Source organism: Cervus elaphus, chromosome 11, assembly GCF_910594005.1.
Source record: "Cervus elaphus chromosome 11, mCerEla1.1, whole genome shotgun sequence".
Classification (NCBI taxonomy): domain Eukaryota; kingdom Metazoa; phylum Chordata; class Mammalia; order Artiodactyla; family Cervidae; genus Cervus; species Cervus elaphus.
In genome coordinates, this window is record NC_057825.1 from 10,509,086 (window position 1) to 10,532,555 (window position 23,470).

General features: G+C 44.7%; 1 protein-coding gene across 10 annotated transcripts in view; it reads left to right on the forward strand.

Annotated features, from left to right (window-relative positions):
* The window catches only part of MAPKAP1 (MAPK associated protein 1), a 228,102-nt gene that overhangs the window by 179,878 nt on the left and 24,754 nt on the right, over positions 1–23,470 (forward strand). For all 10 annotated transcript variants that reach the window (XM_043916842.1, XM_043916845.1, XM_043916844.1 and 7 more), the window contains 2 exons: positions 6,630–6,770; positions 21,815–21,952. In XM_043916842.1, coding sequence (XP_043772777.1) covers positions 6,630–6,770; positions 21,815–21,952 — 279 coding nt within the window. The remainder of the gene's footprint in view (positions 1–6,629; positions 6,771–21,814; positions 21,953–23,470) is intronic.

The following is a 23,470-nucleotide window of genomic DNA, read 5'->3' on the forward strand; positions in this document are numbered from 1 at the left end:
TTATTTTCCACGATTCCCCTCCGTAGACTCTTTGCACCAGCCAAGTGCAAACACTGCTGCCATCCTCCAGTGTTCCCAAAGCACTAGTATAGCTTCTGGCGCATGGCTAGTGCTGGGTGACTATTTGGGAGGAAGGGTCACCAGGGCCATCATGCTACAGAGAGTGTACATATGAACTACTCTGCTGCTTAGACGCTCAATCATGTCCAGCTGTCTGTTACCGCATAGACTGTAGCCCACCAGACACTTCTGTCCATGGAATTCTCCAGGCAAGAATACTGGAGTAGGTTGCCATCCCCTTCTCCAGGGGATCTTCCTGACCAAGGGATCAAACCCAGGTCTCCCACATTGCAGATAGATTCCTTACCATCTGAACCACCAGGGAAGCCCACAAATAAGGACGTAGCAAAGGCCACTGAACTTTGGTTGAGCTCTAAAGTTGACGTGGATCTTTTTGAAGCTGAAAGACAGAAGTTGCTTTAACTTCTAACTAGATGAGGCCTTTTAGACGTAGGCCTTGTAGACTTGACCTGAGACTCACTGAATCATAAAGCAAAGTTTGATGTTCCATGTAGTTTGTGTCCAAGAACATAAGACATCTGCTGGAGGCGTACATCAAGTTCATCTGAGCTGTAATTTAATCATCAATGCTCATTTGTCTGAAAGAAAGTTATGTGTGTACTGCCTCTTAAGTTTCTCCCTCAGCTCCAGTGAAATCATGTAGTATATGAAAACACTTCTTAAACAATATTAGTTGGAATTAGCCTTGGTCTGACACCTGGCAGGAAGCCTGTTACTCTGACGGTGTGTGACTGGCTTTCTGTGTGTGGTTGTTGTCAGGTATGTAACAGGCGCAGAGCTGTACTTGCACTTTTGTTTCCCATCATGGTTGTCCAGTGGGTGTCCAGGGACAATGAAGACGTGGCGTAAGAACCAATACAGGCAGCAGTTCCCAAACTTTTTGGTCTCAGGACCTCTTTATACACTTAAAAATTATTGAGACCCCAAAGAGCTCTTGTTTATTGGGTTATATCTCTTTATTAGGAATTAAAAACTGAAAGATTTTAAAATATTTATGAATTCATTAAAAACAATGGTATGTGTTAACATTACGTGTTAACATAAGTAACGTGTTTATTAAAATTTTTTAAAATAAAAATGTTTTCTTATAAAAATGTAATGATAAGAGCAGCACTGTTTTGGTTTGGGTTTTTTTTTTTTTCTTTCTCTGAAAAGCGTTTATTTTTGTACTATCAGGAAGATAAGTTATTGACTAATCCTCTGAGCCAATGGGCAACTGTTTTCTATTTTTGCAAATTGCTATAATGTTTGGCTTAGAAGGCACCAGGATTTTCATACCTACTTTTGCATTCAGTCTGCTACAGTACATTGTTTTGGTTGAATTATTCACAGAAAATTTGGCTAACAGAGATCCATTGTTGGAAAAGAGCATTTCAGTAGCCTTTTCAATAAGGGTGCATATGAATTTTTGTTACTCTACCAAAACTCAAGTGGTAGTTACTTTAAGGTTGGTAGCGATGTGGAATCAGAAATGTTATCAATGAACTTCTTATTACTTTGTGCACTTGCAAGACAATAGATGTAAAAGGGCAAATCATGTCTTACTGTCATTATTATGAAAATAGTATTGAGGTTATAGACCCACCCCACCCCCCCACTTCCTTCACCATGCCTGGGGTCCTGAGCTGACTGAGGTGACAGTTACCCACACCGTCCCTTCCTTGCTCCTGCCCGCAGGAGCGTGGTGCCTCGGGAGGGGCAGCAGGGGCGGGGTCTGATAGATCTGTCCTGCTCTGCCTCTTCCCAGCAGTGGGGCCTCGGGCACGCTTCTGACCCACTCCGGACCCTCAGAGTCAGAGTTCGGGTTTGAGTCTGTGTCTCTGAGCACAGTGTTCCAGGTTCTTTCCGGTGATTCCGAGCCCCAAGGCCACTCCTTAGCCCTCGTGCTCTCTGCCTCCTTGCTGCTTCTTTACCTCTTTCTCTCCCTTCCTTTTGCCCCTTCTTCCCGGGCCTGGTTTTGCCTTTGAGACAAGTGCTGCTCCTCGCTTCCTCTTTGCTGATTCCTTACTCCAGGCACCTCAGCTCCTTCCTCTCTCGGATTTTCCGCTTGTCCCTCAGTGCTTTCTGTATCCTGAAAGTGCTCTCTGTCATCCTTCCAGAGCCTGTTGGCAGTCCATTTGAGCTCCGGTGCTCAAGTCACTTTTAGGCCCCACCCCAAAATTTGATCTATCACAATACATCTTTGAGTTATTGCAGCTCGAGCGTTTTGACACGATACATTATGGTAATCCATGGCACATAGAGACGTGAACACTCCCGACTTTGACAAAATGCATTGTGAAGTCTTTGAAGGCACCATTACAATTTATCTTGTCATTCATGAGGAGACCCAGTTCAGCATTAATGTAGATGAACACAGTGTGGCTTTTGTTTCATTTAATTGCTTGTGACCTTTTTAATTGCTAATTTAGCAAAATACCAAAGGGTTATATTTCAATTAAATTAACAGTTTGGGGAGTGGTTTTTTAATGTTTACTTTTAACATATTTGGGTTCTATTTTTTTTACTTTGAGTAGATAAAAATGTCTCCTCTTAACAGAAGTGGTTTTGAAATGTGAAGTTGATTGTACAGTAGTATCTTTTAATATGCATATGGTACAGTGCCAGACATCTTTCATGTGTGGTTGGGCTCACCCCTTTCCAGAAGGATCCAGACAGTAAAGGTGTACATGCAAAGTCAGAACCTGTCTGGTAAAAAAAAAAACAACAAAAAAACATGCTTTTGGTGTAGCAGTTTGCTTCAAATGTGTGCCTTTAGATGACGTGTCTGTCATGTGCGTCATTGGGCACGTCTCTCTGCCTTGGCGTGTTTTCTTGGTACTCTGTACTGAGTTTGTAAGCTCCTGAAGGTCAGGAACCCTGCCTTCTCCTCAAAAGTGTCCCTTCCCAATCCAGCATGCTGCAGGCATGGGGTCAGGAGTCACAGACTGCATGGCTGACTGATCTGTACACACACACACACGTCCCCTCCAAGCACAGGCACTCCTGAGCCTACTTTGAGAAGTGGCGCCGGAGTTCCAGGACCAGAGGCTGTTCCCATCCAGCAGATAAACCTGCTTTAGGGTGAGGGGCACGTGTCAGAGGTGAGTGCAGGACTGTTCCTTCCTTCTCCGCTTCTCCAGTGCAGTTACCCTTCTGATCATAAAAGTAAACATGCCCCTTGTCAGCCGGGGCCAGGCTCGGAACTCACCCAGGTATCAAGAGGACTTAAACCCCCAAATGGGATGTGAATTTACACTGTCAGAGAGTGGGAGGTCAGTGCGAGAAGCATTAGTGCGTTGAGCCAGCTCCAGCTGTCTGCGTCTTGAACAAAATTAATACGAGGAAATTGACAAGCCCTGCTGGTTATTCCATAGCTTTAAGACCTCTACTAAAATCCTATCATCTCATCTGCCCATTATTAACATTTCAGCAAAATATAAAGTTTTCATTAATCTCCCACAGCAAATTTAGGAGTGAAAACTGGCACTTGTTTGAGCTTTTAGGACTACATTAGCTGGTGTATTAAACAAAATATGTCATTCTTCAGTAGCTTCTGCAAGAAGCTAAATCAATTTCCAGCCATATTTATGCACCACTTTATCTAAAAGCATCTGAATTATCATTTACAGCTAAGATGCTTTATTAGCAGCTGGCATTGAAATTGCTCAGTAAAAAATTATATGTCACGTTATAGTAATTTTTAAATTGGTTTTAATCCAACATCATAAAATGTAAAACTCTTAAGTATGGTTTTTTAAAAAAATAATTGGCATTTTAGCATAAATGAGCTGTTACCTCTTTCCAAATCAAATACCTGCAATATTTAGAAAATACTAATTAGTAAAGAAAACAGAAGTTCTTGAGCTAGGTTGTATCTAATAATGGCATTTTTCTCAGAAAAGATGGCTTTCAGTGATTTAAAACATGAAAGAATTTTAGTGTTTCTCCAAAATTCTCAATTTAGGAGGTTCTAAAATAGAAATAAACACATCTTGGCAGTTCTGTTTTAGTAAAAGGTATATTTAGAGAAAGTGAATAACTATTCAATACTTTAATTTCTCCTTTTGGCTTGGAATGTGCATATTACTAGGGAAACCATATGATCCCAACATCTCTATCCAAAATCACAAGTTTTCCAGAGAGAGGGGGCAGGGTTACCTAATGGGCCTTCTTGCAAAGGTTGAGTGCCACTGTGTCTGTCCTAGCAATGTGATGTTGGTTAAGTCATGAAACCTCTCTGATCCTGAGGATATAGTGCTTGGTATTCATCCAGTAGATTGCTATTGAGCTCTTGCTTTATTCTGTACGTGGTAGCACTAGCAGGGTCTGGGCGACGGTGTTTAATAAAGCAATCACTCTGTCTCTGCTCTTGGGGTTACAGTCTAATGGCAGAGACGGGCGATTACTAGCTGTGATAAATAACCTGAAGGGAAATGCAGGGTGCAGTGACAGGAGCAGCTGAGCTAGACTCAGGATTCCTTGGAGTGTCGCTTGAGCTAAGCTCATCAGAGGGATGAGGAGGAGGCCTGGAGGAACAGAACGGGAGGGAGCAGAAAGGGGAGAAGGATGACTTGGGCAGAGAGGGCAAAATGTGGACCATGTCCAAGGCATCCAGTGAGTGCTGAGGCTTAAAGGTGAGGCTGCAGCCTTTCTGAGTGGAGTGCATCATTGTAGGTGCTAGGATGGTCCAGGCTGGCAAGAGTTGTCGTGTTTGGAAATAGAACATCCAATTCCTAATAAATCAGTTCAATGTGAAGGCATCAGAAGCCAGCTTTGACTTAAAAGCCTGCCCTGTAAACAATAACTGTGGGAAGGAAAGTGTGTAATTGGCAGGCATAATAGAATTTTCCAGTTTTATGCCCAAACCTAGAGTTTTACATTCCTCCAACCCTGTGCCAAGGAATTCTCTCATGGTTTCCCTGTGGACCCCGCTCTGGGTTCTCATCACAAGGCCTCGGGCGCCCCACTCTGGTTGGCCTTTTCTAGACAGGTGCGTCCTCCCCGCAGCAGCTGCGCATTCAGAGGACCACATTCCAGACTTGGTAGTAGGGGGTGACAAGAGTTAGTTTAGCTTTGCTTGTATGACCTGGGCCGTATGACTTTGCCTCCACAGCCTTGGCTTCTTCATCTGTATGATATGAAAATTCTAGGAACTTCCTGCCAGGTTGTCTTGAGACTTGAATGCATGTGTGAAGTACTCGGCGCCATGCCTGATGCTTGAGAACTTCCACGTACTATTAATAGCTATCATCATTATTATTGATTTGTTTAGCAGAACTTAGTGAGAGCATGCCAGTTGCCTGTCCTGCTTGCAGGAGAAGATGTAGAGATGAATAAGAAACTTCACTTATCCTCACAAAGCTTCCAATTTAAGAGCAACCACTCAACAATTCTAGTGCAAGGCTGAACGTGATCCACTGTGACAAGAGAATAAAAATAACCATGACTGCTATTTATTACGTGTATTGTATGTTAGATTCTTTCAATACATTTTGATATTCTATGGATGGCAGATTCTAGGGTTCAGAGAAATAGTCACATGTCCAACGTTACTCTTGGAGACAGAGCCAGAAGTTGAGCCCAGGTCTTCCTGGCTCCAGAGTCCAGTATAAACCAGCTGCTATGGAATTCAGGGAGAGCTGGAATCTGACTAGCCTGGGCAGAGTTTTGACAGAAGGGATGTTCTAGGCCAAGGGTACCACATGAGCAAAGGCCCAGAAGTAGAGAAACCTGGACTGTACACAGTCTGAGGAGTTTGAGAATTGCTTAGAGAAGGTATGTGTGAAAAGTGCCAAGTAGGAAGCTTTTGTTTCAGGAAGACTGGACATCCTTGATTGCTTGACTGAAAAGAGTGTGCTTCATTCAGGAGGCCTTGGGAAGCCAGGGAGGATTTCTGAGCTCCAGTCTTCTTATTTGTCCCCAGTATCTGAGTATTTGGTGTGCACAAAGCTCTGACTAGACGTTTGATGAGTGAGTAACTGATCAAAGCTTTAGAAAGACAAACTGGAAAGTCCTGTAGGAGCTGGATTGCTGAGGAGCCTGATGGCCAGGAGGCCACTGAGAGACTGCCACGGCCATCTGGGTGTAAGCAGGCTTGTAGCTGAACCAGTGGAGGCTGTGGGCCATGGGACACGGAGCTGATAAACTGACGGTTTGAGAATCTTGGAAAGGACAAGGATTCTTCAAGGAGCATGGATTACTCTTATAATCACGAAAATTATTAGAAAAAGAAGCAAGAATCTGAGTAACCGCGTTTTTGTGACTTGGACTTACTCTTGTGGAGACAGAGCTTCTGGTGAGCAGGAGTTTTTCTGCCCTCTGTATGGCTGCCGGTCTGCCAAGGGGCTGCCGCAGAACAAGGCAGTGTTTGTGGAATTAATTGTTGAGTGATTAATATGTTACCATTCTCTGTTTACTGGAATGGCATTATTAAGTCATCGCTCAGCCTTTTCTTTTCCAAATTAAATAGCCCATATTATTTTAATTTATCCCAAAGCATTTTAAAGCAGACACCATTTGCCAAGCCTCATGTATCTTTATGTGTTAAACTGCTTTTTCCTCCCCAGGTTCAAGGGCAGACGGGGTTTTCGAGGAGGATTCGCAGATTGACATAGCTACAGTGCAGGATATGTTGAGCAGCCACCACTACAAGTCATTCAAAGTCAGCATGATCCACAGACTCCGCTTCACGACCGACGTCCAGTTAGGTAAGTGCGTGGACAGATGACAGACTTTCTGTAAGTGGTCAATGTCGAAATAGGGAGAGGAACAATTTGCCGCTTTTGTGTGACCTGAATGACGAACGGCAATTTGTTTTCAGAGCAAATGTTGAAACAGTGAAATTTAAAGTCACTCCTTTTTGCCGCCTGAGTGCTCTGTCTTGTCTTCTTTTTTATGAAGCAGAAGATTAGAAATAGAACTAACTTGAGACTCTTTTCAAACTGATTGACTTTTGTGGAGTTCCATAATTTCCATTCTATAATTTTCTCACATCCTCTCTTTAGAACTGCTTTGTAACATCGCCACTTGCCTGTTCTCATTCCGTGAATTCATTGCTGTTCATTCATGCCTTTATTCAGGAGGCTTTTTTTAATGATCTCAGAAGCTATATTTGGATCCTCACCAGATAATCTGGAACTAAAATTCAGTTAATATGTGGGGTTAATTTGTTTCCATGAAGCACTGAATTTCTATTATGACTTAAACCTAACAGGAGTAGAAAAAGTGCCATGGTTGTCAACATAATGTGAACACCACACCATCTTCATCCTCCTCATGGCTGTTACCTAGAGGTATCCTCACGTGTGAGTGCTTTACGTGTGTTACTAACCTACCTAAAATATAGGTACTTTTACTGTCTCCATCTGACAGAGAAGGTATTAAATAGATGAGGTGCAGAGAGGTGACGTCTCATGCCCACACTCACACAGCAGGTGGTTTCAGGGAAGAATCCTGGTCTGGCCAATGTGAGTGCCCCTGTTTCCTAACAGAGGACGACAGGAGGGGGGCAATAGGTACAGGTGCCAGGCCTTCTCAGTCGGGGAGCTGGCCTCTCCCTGGGCTCTGCTGGGACCTCAGCCACACCACCCCTGCCTGGGCATCCTTTACTTCATGTGCAAAGGGAGAAAGCTTGAATTCTAACTCTAAGACTCATGAATGTTCTATTTCTCAGAAAGGTTTCATATGTGTCTCATAATAAAACCTTTTCTTACATGGGCATTAGTCCAGCTAATGTGTAATAAGTCTCAAAAATCTCTCAAATATCTCTTACCAGCTTGACTGACAGGAGCTTGAAGTAAGCTGACAGTAGCTTAGTAATTAAGAGATGAGCATTGGAATCACATCTGGTTTAAACTGTGACTCTGTCAACAACCAGCCATATTAGGCAATGTCTTAATTTTTCTGAGCCTCGATTCTGTTCTGTTTAAATGAGAGTGTGAGTGTGCCAGCTTCTTAGCATTACTGTGGGGAACAAGTCAGATACTCCATCGAGCTTATTAGCCAAGGCCTGGCAGTTGGTAGACCTTCTTAAGAAAGATCTGTTAGTGGAGATGCAACATAGTGGAAACTTGGAGGACAGACTCAAGAGTTAGAAGTCTCGGTTCAAACCCTGACTCATTTGTTAGCTATATCAACACAGGCAAGTGATGCAAAGCTATAGTCTCCTCATTTGTAAGATGAATAGTCTCTATCTCACAGATGGGGTGATTGTGAGGACCAAATGTCTTATCACACATGGAATACTTAGAAAGGCACCTGGCACATAGCAAGTGCTCAATAAACATCAGCTTCTAAGATGATGGTGATTATGACAGACTAAATAGAGAAATTAGCACCAGTATCTTAGAGTCAGAACACACAGAACCCATCTTCTTTCCCCCTCTGTAGACCTCTTTATCCCTCCTCACAAAAAACCTCCAAAATGGTACAAAAGGCTTATTTAATGTTGATTGTTAAAACATAAAGTTCTTCAGTGTTTTTCTTCCTAAAGGTGCTTTTTCTGGTATCTCTCACAGAAGTAAAAATAATGAGGTGGCTCAAAAACAAGCCAGAAAGGGGGTGAAAGTACATGCTGAATGGTTCCGTCTATATAATGTTCAAAAATACACAAAGATAATCTGTAGACGTAATGACAGTGGTTATCCAAGGCTGAAGAGACTGCAGTGACTGGAGGGGATGCATCTGGGGTGCTGGTAAAGCTCTGTTTCTTGGTCCGGGTGCTGATTACATGATTTCTGTAGACTTGGTGGGAAAGTCAGGTTTTATATAGTCTTAGGATTTATGCACTTTCTGTTTGTATATCCTCAATTAAAAGTTTGTGAAGATAAGAGTGCTACTCAGACATCGTGCTTGCCTGCAGTTCTTTCCCAGTAACAGAAGGTCTGCTTTTTCTGAGTGGTTCTAACTTTAAGAAGCCCAGTAACTTGCCTGACTGCAGATAGAGGTCCAGGGTACAAGACAGGGATCCTCCCAGGCGAGCATAATCAGCAAACCCATTCCTCCTGTCTCCCCAGGTGGAAAGCAGTGCCTTAGAAAGATAACCGATAGTGTGGATTTCTTTCCCCAAAGTTTTTCTGAAAGGTAAAAGCCAAACTTGAATTTATGAGATTCTGATCTGTATATTAATCCAAAGGGAAAAGCTCACAAAAGGATCTGTGCAAAGACACCCAACTCTGCAGGGAACAGTGGGTTTGAATCCCAGCTTTACCGCTTACCTGCAGCCTAATCTTAGGCAAGTTCCTTCCTCTTTCAGTCTTCATGTTTGACATTTATGAAGTGGGAATTATAATGTTTACCTTTCAAGACTGTGTATGAAAGCGGCCCACAGAAGTTTATTTTAATGTTATCATTGTCATTAACATTTATTTTATTTATTACTTTCTCTCCTGGTCCACCATCTTCAAAGTATTTAACCAGATCACTCAGATTAGGTAGTGGCTCTGTTGGCGAGGGGCTTCCCTTGTGGCTCAGCTGGTAAAGAATCTGCCTGCAATGCAGGAGACCTGGGTTCGATCCCTAGGTTAGGAAGATCCCCTGGAGAATGGAAAGGCTACCCACTCCACTAATCTGGCCTGGAGAATTCCATGGACTGTACAGTCCATAGGGTCGCAAAGAGTTGGACACGACTGAATGACTTTCACTTTCACTTTCTATTGGCAGTGTCATGGTGCGGACTTGTCAGGTAGGCATGGATGATGCTGGTAACACAGGTATCTCTCTATAGAGCATTGGTTCTCAGAAGCCAGATGACTGGGAAGCTGGTCGTGGTCACCTCTGGATGCTTCCAGTGACACCCATAGCGCCCTCTGGTGGAGAGTCACAACTGAGGCACTTCTAAAATAGGTATCAGAGCATTTGTTTCCATTATGAATCTAAATTTAGCCTTTAGCATTATAAGCAAAGGCTTCATTAATTAATCTTAAGCACAATAATTTTGTGACAGTCGGATAACCATGCCCATGAGTACTATATCATGCAGTGAATAAGTCCACTTCCTATTCCCATGCACATGAATTCAGATACACACTTCCTCCTTGGAAAGCAAATGGTAACACCCTCTCATTCTCACAACAACAACAACAAAAGCCTGCACGCAGCAGTCCGGAAATTCTTCCTTTCTGAAACAGAATCAACTGCGAAGTTCAGGGCAGCACACACTGTTTATGAGCAGTCAAGTGAGCAGCTGGATTCTGAGATCAGTAAATAATTTATTTTATTTCAACTGACTAGCCAGGTGCTTCAGATCTTTCCTGACACTGATGGATGGTCTCCTCCGCTCGTCCATCCTGTGTCAGTCAGAGCAGAGATTTCACTTGCCCCCCGTGGCAAGTTCTTCTAAGCAGTAAGTGTCTGTGTGCGGCATTCACCCAGCAGCGCTGCCGATCCCAGAGAAGACCAGCCGTCCGCTCTGAGTGAGTGGTACCTGAGAACATGTTGCCGCGACTCGGTGTCCCCGAGCTCCATGGTGCCATGACAGCGGCCTGCCTCCCGATCGAGGAGCAGGGGCCGATGTTCTAGTTTCACCATCTGCCACTTGTCTCTGCAAAAGTCAGGAGATAAGAGACTCAGATTTTGATCTGCAAGACCCCAAATTCAATCGATTTTCCACCAGACTTTTATATGAATGAAAAACTATTGGAGGCCTTTCATGAAACTTGGGGCAACAATCTAATTTTTTTTTTATAATATTAACAAGAAAAATTATAATTTTTAAAGTGAAGTGAAAGTCACTCAGTCATGTCCGACTCTTTGCAACCCCATGGACTATACAGCCAATGGAATTCTCCAGGCCAGAGTACTGGAGTGGGTAGCCTTTCCCTCCTCCAGGGGAATCTTCCCAACCCAGGGATTGAACCCAGGTCTCCCAGATTGCAGGCAGGTTCTTCACCAGCTGAGCCACACGGGAAGCTCTATAATTTTTAAAAGAAGATATCATTTACCAAATGCTTGCTATATGCCAAACACTGTGCTGGTCATTCTTGCATTGTCTCCTGTGATCATAGGACTTTATTAGATAGTACTGATATTATCTCTGTTTTTTATGTGGGGAAAATGGGGTGTAGGGGAAATGTAGTAAGTAGTGAAGCTGAGATCAGAACCCAGGACTGTCTGAGGCTGAGGCCTGTGGCTAACCACTGGATCCGGCCTTGAAAGCAGATCCTCCTTGCACCAGTTCTGTATTCCTATAACAACGTATGGCATACAGTGAACTTTCACCCCTTTACCATATTTAATTGGCACACCACATTGACAATGCTATTCCCATTTCGTGACAGAAAACTGACACTTGGAGGAATTAATAAAATCCCGCAATGTATGTAAAGCACTTGGTGCTTATTGGCATTTAGCTGTTACTTAACAAGTACTGTCTTGCCCTCCCCCTCAGCCATCACATACACAATAGGATATCCATCCCAGTAGCAGAACTGGGACTGAAAGTCAATCCCATACACTCAATCCAGTCCATCACATGACAGATGCCTCAGTCGTTAATAGTGTCCCTTCACCAAGGAAGTGATTACTTGCAGTTGGCCCATTCCAAACATCTGTGCATCCTTCCCTCTTCTCCCTCCCCTAGCACCTTGAGGTCAGTGTCAGGGTAGCGTGTGTGCTGGTAGTCCCTCCTCCATTCACACTGTTGACCAATCCCTGCACCTCTTCCCTCTGGGCACAGACCTGACCCCAGAATCCTTTCCAACACAGCCCAGAAGCAGCACTCACCAATCAGTTGGTGTTGGTTCATAGGCTGAAATCTGTTTGCCATCCTTGCTCTACCAACCCAGAAAACTCACCAGACAAAGCCATCATGCTTGACCGTGCCTATATTTCCCAAAAACAGTTTTGGATTTTTTTTTTCCATCTTGTCTACTTCCCTTCCACGTTGGGCCTCAAAGCACAGATGCCCTTTAAGCGTAGACCTTGCTTGAACTTATACCAAGTTGAGATTTTTTTCCCATTAACTTGAGATCCTGTATGCTTGACCACAGGATCGGGCACCAAGACATGGCTGCTACCCACACATCCCAAGGCTGGCAGGTTGAAGTAGGTTTGGGGAAATTGACTCTACAAGCATTAAAAGGTGGACTTCCTTGATGGTCCAATGATTAAGACTCTGAACTTCCACCGCAGGGGGCACAGGTTCCATCCCTGGTTGGGGAACTAAGATCATGTTTGCCACATGGTATAGTCAAAAAGTTAAAGAAAAGGGTCAGATGGTGAATGCCAGCCATGATCTAAGAAGCCATGGTATACTATCAATAAGCTCTTATTAGCTGGCTAACAGAAACTGAATTAATTATGACACACCAGCCAAGGGGCCGCCAATAAACGCATGTAAGAATCAAGACAGGGAATGCCTCTCGTTTACATGGTACCCTAAAGCAGCAGTTCCTACCATGACCGTGTATCAGAATCACCAACTCCTGGCCTCGTCCCAGATCTGTTGGCTCAGAATCTCTTCATAATTGTGGGGTTTGGGAAATGCAGTCTCACAGTATTCAAAGGACTTTCTTACCCCTTATCTCTTTGTCCAAGGCTTGTTTTTACTGATTGGGCAGGTCAGCCTGGTTTTCCCAGCACAGGGTCTCAGGCTGAGAAGTGTTTTGATAGTCGTGCCACTTAGGCTAACTTGAGCCCTTCACTTCTTAATTGTCAGTGTTGCCCATCTCCACATCGCTAAAAGAATATGTTACTGAACATATACTATACCACGAATTCCATCCATGTCATTATTGTGTAAGATTATAAAATAACCTCTTCCAAAAGTTTCCATGGTTACCTCCATTCTCTCTTCATAAAACAGTCCATACGCATAATCATAACACTTGTGGTCACAGTAGTTTGTTAACAGAAGTATTAAGTACAGTAGCACATACCTTAGAGAAACAAAGAGGGCTTCGTCTCAAGCCAGCTCCAGTCAGGTTTATAATGGCTGCCCGGAGCACTGCGCTGAGGTAGCATCTCAGGCTGCATGAGAGAGCCGCGTCAACTCGGTGATTGATTAACAATGTCTGCCCTGGGCCCGAGCGTGATGAGACGCAGCGTGTGTGCCACCTGTTGTCGTTATTTAATCCACTGGTCAGTACCCAAGCCAGACCTCAAGAGAAGACCTTATCACAGTGTCACTTTTAACACATAGCATGCAAACTTAAGAAAGACATTACAACACAGGACTGCCGGAGTGAAATCTGTATCTGTGGCCTGGGCTTATTACTCCTCAGGCTCACTCTGACACTAAAAGTAGTTCATGTGGCTGTTTGAATAAAGTATATGCCCCTGTTACTTTCCGATGTTCAAGTAATGGCACAATCTGGAAATGTGTGTTAAGAAACGGACTCATCTCCCTTCCATGTTTCCATCTCAGATTAAATACTAAGGAGATAACCCTTCTCCATGCAGGGACACTAAAACGTTCGTGGGGAGACATGCATTGGGCTTAGCTCCAAGATCCCTGGATCCACTGAGTAATTTGAGAATGCAGATTCTAACATTCTAAGTACTCATAACAATAAGCTAGTAACAAATTCTAGTAATAAATGATGATTTTCTTCCTATTGTGGCAACATTTTCTGAACCAAAAGTTGGAACAGAATTTAACAAATCCTAGTGAACCTGAACCTGTGAAGTAGCAGGACAGACACTATCAAGACTTCCTCTGGAAAATGTCTTTACCACATCAGTGCTTAATGCAGTGATCAAGTCAAGGGAAAATCTCCTGACGGAAAATGTCAGAAACTCGAGGGGCTTTTTCTAACTGTATGCTTTCCTCTGCATTCCCAGATCTTCCCTTCTGAGAATCCCTGCTGGGTAATCCAGGATTACTAATGACAATGTGCCAGGCTCCTCAGATGGCTAAGAAATAATTAAAAACTGGAAAAAGTGGATAACCACTGGCATAATGGAAATTAATCAGAATCAGATAGATGAAAGTTGACCAAGGTTCCATATTCTTTTTACCACTTCCTCATCCTTGGCACTTGAGCACCACCAGTGTACTGAGCATGGGGAAGATCTGATGTTTCCTCATTCTGCAAGTGATTAATTATAAAATTCTCTCAAGAAACAATATTACTGCTTCCTCACATTTAAGTTCACATGAGTTTTATTTGCCAAGTCGCTTCAGTCGTGTCTGACTCTTTGCAGTCCTTTGGACTGTAGCCCACCAGGCTTCTCTATCTGTGGGATTCTCCAGGCAAGAATACTGGAGTGGGTTGCCATGCCCTCCTCCAGGGAATCCTCCCCACCCAGGGAGCAAGTATTGGCAGGCAGGTTCTTTACCACTAACGCCCCATGGGAACCATGTATTTACCAGGAGAATATTTAGTTTGGGAACCTGACCTCCCCAGTATAAAATCTTTGCAACTGCCTCCTCTACAGCGAGAATTGAGACCTCGTCCAAGGATGGGTTTTACTGAGAGTAAGCAGTCCAGGGTCTTGTTTAGGAAGCTCCTTGTGCTGAGTACTGTACTGAGTCCTGCTGCACAGACCTGGTCTCACTCATGGTCAGGCCACCTCTGAGCTTGCATCCCAAGGGTAACGGTCCAGTGAAGTATAGCAGACTTGTTCCCAAGTCTCTGATCATACGTTGAAGTTGGCCGCATTTAGCTCTGGATCCCAAGTGGCTTGGGGATGTTTATCTACTTAACAGAACCAGTGATCCACTTGATCTCAAGAATGTAAGGTTCTACTGATCTCGTTTTGGATCCCTGATAAATTGTCAGAGACTGTGCATTTTATATTGCAATGCATTTGATCGTTATAAAAGTGCATAGTGAGATACACTGGGTCTTTTTAAGCCCCAGCTTATTCATTTGGGGACATGAATTCTTTTGTAGTTTTGTCATTAATGGGTGACATCAGACAAGGTATACCCAGCCCTGAGCCTCAATTTCTTCATATGGAGAATGAAAGTACCAGACTGGGTGATCTCTCAGGTCTCATTAAGCCCAAACAGCCTGTGTATCTGATCCTGTGTGTAAATTCAGAAAAGTTTCAAAGACTTCCCTGCCTGCTCTGCGGATGCTATCGATTGCTATATAGATTTAGCAAAATCCACTCTGGCAAGGAGTTGTTCAGTGGCCCTCCCAGGGGGCTTTTCCAGGCTTTCGAAGGCTATAGGTAACCGAAAGACAAGAGGATTGTAGAACTGTGTAAAAAGCAACTCTGGGATTTAACAGTGGTGGGGCTTTTGTAGTCTCAGATTCACGGTTGTAGGAAATTGATGAATGAACCACAGCTCATGATGTCTAAACAAATAAACAGTAACTCAGGAAATACACTGAGGTATGGAATGTTAAATGCCCTAATTTTTGCCGAACTGCTGTTTCAGCTTCTTGGAAGGGCATTTTAAGTGTGCCCTGAGGGGGGCTGTGCCTTCTAAGAGTCACACATGCCTCTCTGGGACAGTAGGGAACAGCTGAGGGGTCAGAACGCACACTGGACTTAGTCCCATAGACCTGGGCTTCAGCCCCAACTTTGCTGTTTACTAACGTGATTCACCCTGGGCAAGTATGTCATTTCACCTTTCCACGGTCATTTTTAGTAGTAATTCTGATACTGATTGAGTCCTTATAATGTCCCAGGCACTCTGCTCTTTTCTACGTGCTTAAGCCATTCTACCTTCATGATGCCCTGGAAGTTGGTACTGTTGCTTCCCCATTTTACAAGGCAGGAAGCTCAGGCTCACCGAGGGAGACTGTCACTTTGCCCAGGATAACATCGGCGGATCAAAATCTCCAGATTAATGACCTGGAGACCGTGCAGGGCAGGGGTTCCCTATCACCAGAGTTTCCACAACTTCAGGTGTGAGAACGTTCTTCCTGATTTTGAATTGAACTCTTGGAGGTTGCCAGGAAGAAGTTTGCCCTCTTGGGGATAGGAGGCTATTCCCAGGATTCATAGGGTTGAGGGCATTGGTCTCTGCAATTGAACAGTCATTCTGGATCCTGGTGCTTCCCATACTGGGGTATAGAGTGGGTCCTCGAGAGAATCACCCCCTACCCTCACCCCAGACGAGGGCCTGGCAGGTCCCTTGTTCATATCCCTCCCGAGGCTCTCTGAGCTCACACTCGTCCTGACCGTCATCTCTTAATCTGTGTCGCATCCCTTAGCCTAGTGCCTGACTCTGGATAACAGCAGTCATGAGAAGTAGTAGTAGGTGTCCCTGTGTATGTGAATCACTCAGTCGTGTCCAACTTTTTGCAACCCCAAGGACTGTAGCCCACCAGGTTCCTCTGCCCATGGGATTCTCCAGGTAAGAATACTGGAGTGGGTAGACATTCCCTTCTCCAGGGAATCTTCCCGACCCAGGGATCAAACTGGCATCTTGTGCATTGCAAGCAAATTCTTTACCATCTGAGCCACTAGGGAAGGCCACTAGCTGTGGATTAAGCACTGTTGCAAACACTTTTACAAATCTTATTCATTCAATCCTTATAACAAACCCATGAGGTGGATTCTGTTATTGCCATTTTTTAGCAACTTTCCCAAAATAACAAGAGTTTAAAAAGTAGAGAAGCTGATCCCCAAAGTCAGGATCAGGACTGTCTGACTCCAGAATTCCCTGTCCCTAACCTCTATGCCACTGCCTTGAAATACAAACTGGGCTGCTCCTGCCTTCCTAATAGAGATATGCTGAGCTTGTGATAAGTTGCTACACGTGAAGGGACCCAGCACAGAGATTGTCCAGGGTAGGTGCCCAGTCTATGTTAGCAGAAGTAATGCACAGGGCTAATTTCCTCTTAGGGAAATCTTTCAGTTAGCTAAAACAGACACAGGTCTCCTGGTGATAACTCTAAGGCCTAGGACAAATAGTCTCCCCAGAGAGTTGTATATAAGTTAGAGTTGCATTTTTGTTTATTTTGAGCTGTCTTGTTAAGGAAGGATTTATACACTGGCGTTGATGTAGGACAGCAATCAGGCAGTGTTTTCTGCTTTGACAGTTGGTGTGATAGTTTGCTCCCAGTGAAGTTTGACTCACTGTATCTGGAAGCTGTCAGAAGTGGGAACATGAAAAGGTCATGACGGATGGCTTTGGATAAGTGGGTTGGGGAAGAGAGCTGGTAAAGGAGACAAATGGCCTCCCTTGTTTCCGAGGGAAGGAGCCAGCCCTGGCCGCTTCGGGCCAGCCTGCGTCCTCTCCTCCTCCTCACTGGCCGAGCCTGCTGGAGTGGAGCCTCCCAGGCACCGTCAGTCAGAGTGGCACCCATGTTTGCAGCCCTGTGGGTACCGGAGGACTGCTCGGGGGAGGGCGTCTCCAGTTTAGGATCACTTCTCATCATTACCAATTACAGAATTTAACATAGTCCTTTCCTCTCTTGTTTTCAAAACTGGGAAAGGGTTCTGAATTCTGAAGTAGAAACCAGCCCCCACAAAAAAAAGTCAACTTTTAAAATGATGTTTGTTTTTATTTTGGTGAAATTTCCACTGACCAGAGTTGACTTAACCAGTGAAGCATATCCTTTTGACCTCTTTTCTATAAATATTTTCCCTGTCCTTTCACCTAGCATCATAAGAATTTTTCCAAATCAGAGCTTTTCTTATACATAATTTTTCATGGTTGTATTGTATTCCGACATGGTTGTCTTAACTAGTCCTCTGTTGTTGGCCATTTAAGTTAGAGAAATGTAAACCATCTTTCCCGTCTTTTCTTGGACATATATTTATCATTTGAATTACCTGTTAATCATGCATAAATGACACTTCAAGGAGTGCCTCTGCCTTTCCTTCAGAAGAAAGTGAAATTATTAGTCACTCAGTCATGTCCGACTGACTCTGTGTGACCCCACAGACTGTAGCCTGCCAGGCTTCTCTGTGCATGAGATTCTCCAGACAAGAATGCTGGAGTGGGTTGGCATTTCCTGCTCTAGGGGATCTTCCCAACCCAGGAATCGAACCTGGGTCTCCTGCACTGCAGGCTCATTCTTTACCAGCTGAGCCACCAAGGAAGCCCTTTTCTTCAGAGACTTGACACAAAAGCTTTAACCAAGGAGATCAGAACCACGCTCGGTGGCTGACCGGAAGAACATTGGTAGAACGTCCTGCTTCATTTTGCCACGTATGAACAAAATTAAAGGTGTGCATTTATTGGCACCTTTGACTATTATTTGTTTCTTGGTGAAAATGGAGAGAGAAGACCAAAGACTGGGTGAGGAGCATTGGGGTAGGTCCCACACTCGGGACCCGGATGGCTCTGGGTGTGAACACGGCTTTCCCACTTAAACGCTCCCCAGCCTTAGACCAGCGCCTCCCCCTCTCCTAACACAGGTTATATACAGCACCTCGCCCAGTTCTGGCAGAATAACACTGTGGCGGAGAGGACATGTCCTGGAACCAGCTTACCTGGCTTTCTTCCCATTCCGGCTCTGCCCCTTGGCAGCTGTGTGAACTTGGGCAAGTGACGTCTCCTCCCCATGGTTTCGAGTTCCTCATCTATATAAAATAGAGGAAAACACAGGAACCGACCTCGTAAGGTGGTTGTGAGATTGGCATCAATGCACGCGAGGGGTTCCTACCCTTTCTGGCGCAGAGTCGGTGCCAGTTAATGCCTCACCAGCCTCTGCCCCAGACCTGGCTTGTAGCACCAGCCTCCAAACTGCCCTCCTTTCCACCAGGCTGCCTTGTCCTTTCGGCTCCAGGCCGGGCCGGGAGGTCTGTTTGCTTCAGGCTGAATTCTGCAGTGGAGGCTGGGTGTGCCCAAAGTGGGCTCCAATGGTGCTGCCGCTTGTCCGGCAGGAGCGAGCAGGGTCTTGTGAGGCCGTGTGCCCCGCTTTAAGAAGCCAGACTCACACACATCTCAAGGAGGGGGAGATTATTTAATGTACAAAAGGATTTTTCCCATCAGGAGAGATTCCCCTACAGGCTTCTTTAAATAGTGACTCCTCTAGGCAGGCGAGTGTTTTACAGATCATTAACTGCTTGACTGAAAGCCTGCAGGGCAGAGAAAGTTAAAACTAAAGTGTTGGGAGCCCCTGCCAATTACAGATCAATCCAAAATGAAGATAAAGTATCTCTGAAACTAGAAGTCACTGGGAAAATGTGATTTGATTCAGAAAAAATCTGATTTCCACACAGCTGTTTTGAAATACACCGCTTGTTTCTATGGTGTTCCACCTGCCTGCCTGTCTTGATCCTAATACACTCAACTCCCACATCTTCATCCCCAAACTGCAGACTTGGGGGTTCCCCTTGGTGAACGGTGACTGCACAATAACCCCAGGAAAGGGTGTGTTTGGGAAAGTGTTCTCGTGGTGGAACAGAGCTTAGGCTACTGATGCTAAGATACAGCCCATAATGGATGAACTCTGCAGGAACAATTTGCAGATAAAAATAATAGAAGTTAAAGTGTACTTTACATGATAAAAGAAAGATGAAAGAGGACGAGAGTCTGTTACATCTGAGATGGTTACAAAAGTCCTGCTTTGTGAAGTAGGCTCTGTTGAAAAGATTGATGCAATGGGGAGTGACCTTGGCTTGGAGCAGGAGCTGGTGATGTATGTATGCGCATCCCTCTGCTAAATGGACCCAGATTTGTAGCACTAATATACATGGGAGCCCAGAACCAAACTCAGTACGGCAATAAATCAACAGCCACTTTGGGTGTCATTTCTGGTTTATATTCCACTATTGTTCTATCACTTTAATTCATGTCACTATCATCTTTTCATCTGGAACAGTTTTATATAATTTTCCAGTGGAGTTACCTGACAAATCCTATCAAATTAACAAGCTACATTAACAATATTGACTGACTACGGCTTCAGGAGTTGCAGGGCCGTAGAACAAAATTTTAAAACCGTGTCTTTCTGATGATGATCGTCCCCCTCCCTTTCTGAGAAAGGAATGTGGGGCAGGGTTTATTCCACAGAAGAGATATGCACATTTATTTTGCTCTGCTCGTTTTGACTTTTATAAATGTCAAAATAAGAAGCAGAGGAAGGTAGGGAGCGGGGGAGCCACTTACTACCAACAACCATGGTGTAAGTACTTTTCTTCTTTCAGGGAACTATAGAAATGTCCAGATCTTTAACAATTAATGACCAAACTGGAGGGAAGAGTGTGACTGGGTAGTCGTAATCTATTTTAAGTGAAATGTAATAAAATCAGTCTCCTGATGCATTCTCACCCTCCTGAAATCATCTAGACCTGAACGTCCAGAGTCAATTGGGCCGATGACATTATGCCTAATTGAAATATGGCGTTCCTGAAAGATGCCTAATGACAAATTCCGGCATTCGATTAATTAAAAAAATACCAATTGTTCATCTTTTCCTAAGACCACACGGTAATGACTGGGGTTAAGCAACTGTACTGCGGGGTCTCCTTTGGCAGGTAATACTGTGTTGTAGTCTGTCCAGCCTCCTGCCTTTGTCTGGCTGCTATCTGGGATTTCTTTATTCATAAAATAAAATGGAGATGAGTGGAGTTCATAGCACAACTCATCACTAGGATTTTGTGTTTCTGTTCTTCTTTAATTTTAAATTTGGCCTGACTGTGGTCATTGTGGTCTCTTGGTTTTTGTTTTTTAATGTAGCTATTTCTTTTATCTGTCTTATCTGTTGGCCTACCAAGTTTTCTCACATGATAATTTAAAATTCCTGAGCGTGATCCATAGGATGAAATATGTTAACTCTGGTTGTCTTTTCTGTTGCAGAATGTACATTTGGTGGTTTTAACGGTTTCTTATATCTTCATTTGCTTGTTCTCACTTTGACCCTGACCTTGAAACTGTGGCCTAAAAATTAATTACTTTCAAGATACCTTCTGGGGCCCACTCTGGAAGGATATTGAAGGGTTTCGTTTCACTTCATGAACAGATTCCTCGATTTTCAGTAAAAGGGAAAAGAGAGCTTCTAGCCTAGATGTCATGTGTCAGGCTGGGCACCGTCTGCTCGGAGATCCAGGGGAGCATTGCTGTGGTTTCCCAGGTGGTCCCAGGACACCCCGCCTCCCTGGTCTGTCGTGGTTCTCCCAGCAGCTTTGCTCCCGGTCACTGCGCAGCGTGTGATGTCTCTCAGGGCTCTGAAAATGAAACCTGAAGTCCCCATAGTTAACATTCTGGTTCCCTGTTAGAAAGCCTTGGTTGCATAAAGCGCACACCCAGGGCTGTCTCCCTTAGCGGAGGACCAGTACCTCCACAGCCTGAAGCCTTGCGCTTGGAAGGTTTTATGTGAAGCACCTTGTGGTCCTTCTTCCTTTAAATACGCTGTGGACAGTTACTTAGTGTCAGAGAGTTCTTTAGCGAGAGAGAAACTCTTCCTGTGTTTAGTGTGGAAGATTTTTCCAGGTCAGAAGCTCTTCGTTGGCAGCCTGACTGTTTAGGCATAGGTGATTTGACGGCTCTGTCTGCCCAACCCGGATCTTCTACAACAAAACACAGCAGAGACTACTGATCAGAATTGTTTAAATGAGCCTTACCTTACAGTTTATTTCATTAACGATATGTAAGCTCTGTATTATCTCTTTTCCAAGAAGGAAAGCTTCATAATACCTTTGTATATGGGTTTTGGTTGCTGCCCCTCTCCCCACCGCGACCCCAGCTTACCCACCCAGGAGGCCAGACAGGCGGCTTCTCTGTGCCACTTGGAGTCTCCTTACATCTGTCTTAAGAAGCCCATGGCATTCCCCGAAGCCCTAAAGAGAGTTCATGCTTGTTCAGTTTAGGATTTACAAAACAGGTCAGGTGATTCCACTGAAATCGCTTACGCCTCTTACTTCTCGTGGTTTCTCTTCTGTCCTCCCCTCCGCCTTACAGGTATCTCTGGAGACAAAGTGGAGATAGACCCTGTCACGAGTCAGAAAGCCAGCACCAAGTTCTGGATTAAGCAGAAGCCCATCTCGATCGATTCTGACCTGCTCTGTGCCTGTGACCTTGCAGAAGAAAAAAGCCCCAGTGAGTAGTGCCTTTTATTTATGTCTCCTTTCTCTCTTCCCCCCGCTTCCCCTCTGTGTGCTGGGTGCCAGGAGAATATATTGCCACCGTGTCCTTTTTTCCTTGGGTCTCTTTAATTCATTACCAGAAATTTCTTTTAATCAAATGGGATTGTGTTGTGGTACCCAGAGCCTGACACGGGCCCCTCTTCCACTCAGTCTTGATGGCAGGAGAGAAGCTCACAGCGGCTTCTGACCTCAGTACCCCCACCCCGCCACCCCCAATGGGACTGGGAGCTGGGGGCAGCTTCCTGCCAGGAATCTGCACTCCCCAGAGCCCTCATTTCACTTTGTGCTCCCTTCCTCTGCCCGTCTTGGGGGCTGGACCAGTCAGACCCCGACCTGCCTGCCTTCCTGGCCAGATCGAGGAGAGCTGGAGAATCTCCCGTGGCAGCTGAAGACTAGATTTAGATATCCATCATGCCAGAGGTGTCAACACCCTCCGGATTATTGGCAGCTGCATGACCTACCAGCTCGTAATTAAACCCCTGCCTGGTGCTGTGGAAGAGATCACTGCTGGGCTGGCACGCCTCTGGTTAAATTACCAAAGTTGATACAGTCCAAGTGTATATTGTAGCATATATATTTTTGCAGTTCGGTAATTGAGGATAGTGTTTAGATTAATCATTTTTAGGACTTCAGTCCCATGAAAAGATAGAAAGGACACAGATCACACTGATACTCTTCCACGGAAGAAAGGATTTGTTGTTTTGCCTGGAGAAGGCTATAAGACGCTGGTTCTCGCCTGCAGGTCCTATTTAGAATGTAGCCACCCAGCACACACCTCAGTAGCATAGCTTCCAACTCAGTAACTTGGAGCACCCAATTTGTGTTATTCTCCTTTATTCCGGTGTCTGCTAAATTGGGAACAAATACAAGGAACAGTAAGAAATCTAAAGGCCAGCAAGTGTCTGTAATGTGGCTCCAGTTTTTGAGATGAAACTGACTAAACAGGGACCTAAAGAACAAAACCTGGGCCTGTACGCCACCCGGCCTCATTCATGCCGGGGTGTTTAGTTTTGTTGAATCCAGCCGTACTACACGGTCTCCTCCTTTCAGCTCCTTAGCCTACAGCTGAGCAAGAAGGGGGGACGTAGTGGTGCAGGGAAAGGAGGAAGGCCATGCTCACCCCACCCCCCACTGTCCCACCATCCTGTCGTCCCAGTGAGGCCTCGGTGGCCTGCAGAGACAGCATGGCTGCCAGGAGTGGTGAAAAACCGCCTGCTGCTCTGGGGCCCTTGCCCAAAGGCCGCCAGATTCCCTCCTCCTTTAGATAAACATCTTTTTCCTAATCCCTCTCCCTCGAGCTAGTCAGCCAATAAAGATGTCATCATTCTAGCATCTTTCTTCCCAAGAACTCAAGATGCTTTGAAAAGTAACATTTTATAAATGCTCCATGTCTCTGAGAAATGAGAGGCCGTCCACTTACATGTTACATAGGGGATTACGCTGGAGTGGAAAGGTTAGGGAAAGAGCTAGA